This window comes from Vigna unguiculata, chromosome 2, assembly GCF_037176805.1.
Source record: "Vigna unguiculata cultivar grain cowpea cultivar isolate G323 ecotype 2 chromosome 2, ASM3717680v1, whole genome shotgun sequence".
Lineage (NCBI taxonomy): Eukaryota > Viridiplantae > Streptophyta > Magnoliopsida > Fabales > Fabaceae > Vigna > Vigna unguiculata.
In genome coordinates, this window is record NC_140793.1 from 34,999,528 (window position 1) to 35,001,810 (window position 2,283).

General features: G+C 34.7%; 1 protein-coding gene across 1 annotated transcript; it reads left to right on the forward strand.

The window, feature by feature from the left end:
• The first annotated feature begins 258 nt into the window (after positions 1–258).
• Positions 259–2,283, forward strand: LOC114173149 (bifunctional dTDP-4-dehydrorhamnose 3,5-epimerase/dTDP-4-dehydrorhamnose reductase-like). Its single transcript, XM_028057393.2, has 2 exons — positions 259–1,499; positions 1,615–2,283. Exons 1-2 carry the CDS (start codon positions 1,053–1,055, stop codon positions 2,071–2,073), a joined length of 906 nt encoding a protein of 301 aa, XP_027913194.1. The 5' UTR covers positions 259–1,052; the 3' UTR covers positions 2,074–2,283.

Below are 2,283 nucleotides of genomic sequence, written 5' to 3' on the forward strand. Positions count from 1 at the left end.
ACACAAAAAATATGAAAAAAATGGAAAATTTAAAAATATATTTTTATTTTCATTGATATATAGAGATAATATCCTTTTTAATAACTTTTTTTAATCATACTATTGTATTCTATTTTATTAATTAAAAATCTAATGTGTATATTGTTAATCTTATGTATTTTTAAATAATATTTATTTACAATTTTTTTAGTAAACTTTACTATGACAATTTGTGTATAACAATATTAATCCATTCAACAAAAGTTTAGAATATTTTTCTATTATTATATATTGTTACATATTATTACTACACTACACACTCTCTTTTTTTTTTTTTTTTCAGAGTAGAAAGGAGTGGATGAATAGAAGGAAAATTACATATCATATAAAAAGTTAAATAATTTTAACACTTCATATTTAAGATGTGTGCAAAAGTAGATAAAGATGCTACTTCGTTTTTGAGATTCGGAATGAACTTGATATGGTGTCCAAAATTTATAACAAGATATTTAAATTTTTTAAATTTGCAAATATTTTTAGTCTCAGTCTTTAAAAAAAATAACTAATTAAAAAAAACATTTCTAGTCTCTTCACACTAATTATTTAAAAATAAGAAATAATTTTAAATTTTAGAGAGAATTAAATTTACATTTATAAAGTTAGAAACATTTTACACCTACTGAGAAAGTTATAAAAAGCGAGATAAATATTACAAGGATGTTAATAATATTTTATCCCCGTTTCTTAGGTGTCATAGAATATATTTAATTAACATTCATAATATATATATATATATATATAATATAATTAAAAATGAAATGAAAACAAAGATATGGAAAAAGTAATAAACATTATATTAAAATTTAAAATTTAAAATAAAAATATTTTGAAGTTGCGACAGTGTGGAGGAAGATTAAATATTGAATTTCGGTGAAGATAGTACTTTTATAATCACCGTCGTGTTGAGTTGTCGGAAAAAGACAGAAAATGAATAAAAGAAGGGAACCCTCCCTCTGTATAAAAGAGATAAATCGAAAAAGAAGAGAAGAAGAAGAAGAAGAAAATAGAAAGAGATGGGTGCAGAAGCAAACGGCGGCGAGAAGCAACTGAAATTTCTGATCTACGGTCGAACCGGTTGGATTGGTGGTTTGCTGGGTAAGCTGTGCGAAGAGCGAGGCATCGAATACGAGTACGGAAGCGGGAGACTGGAGAACCGGTTGTCATTGGAGGCGGACATAACGGCGGTGAAGCCCAGCCACGTGTTCAACGCCGCCGGAGTGACCGGCAGGCCGAATGTGGACTGGTGCGAATCTCACAAGCTTGAAACCATCCGCACCAACGTCGTCGGCACTCTCACCCTGGCCGACGTCTGCCGTCAAAACAACCTCATTCTCATTAACTACGCCACCGGCTGCATCTTCGAGTACGACTCCTCCCACACCGTCCGATCAGGCATTGCCTTCAAGGAACACGATACTCCCAACTTCACCGGATCCTTCTACTCCAAGACAAAGGCCATGGTATATATATATATATATATATATATATATATATATATATATATATATATATATGCTACTCTCTATCTCTTTCTCAACGTTAATTAATTACGTCATCATGTGATGGCTGGCACAGGTGGAGGATCTGCTTCGGAACTACGACAACGTCTGCACCTTGCGTGTGAGGATGCCCATTTCCTCGGATTTGTCGAACCCTCGCAATTTCATCACCAAGATCACTCGATACCACAAGGTTGTCGACATTCCCAACTCCATGACCGTACTCGACGAGCTCATCCCGATCTCGGTGGAGATGGCGAAGAGGAATCTGACTGGGATCTGGAACTTCACCAACCCTGGAGTGGTTAGCCACAACGAGATTCTGGAGATGTACAGAGAATACGTGGATCCCAGTTTCAGTTGGAAGAACTTCAGTTTGGAGGAGCAGGCTAAGGTGATTGTTGCTCCCAGAAGCAACAACGAGCTTGATGCCTCTAAGTTGAAGAAGGAGTTTCCTCATCTTCTCTCCATCAAGGACTCCCTCCTTAAATACGTCTTTCACCCCAATTCCAAGAACCCTAAACTCCTCGTTTAACGTTCTTAGTTTTCAGATCTTGTGTTGTTGTTGTTGCTGCATGTCATTTTCAATCTATCTTCTATTTCTTTCTCCACGTATCCTATCATTCGAGTCTAGTTCACTATTTACGGATCATTTTTGTGTTTGTTTCTGACACACTGCATGATGCATTAGCTGCCAACTGCTGGATATTTTTTAAATATATTGTTGATATGCATTATTTTAGTA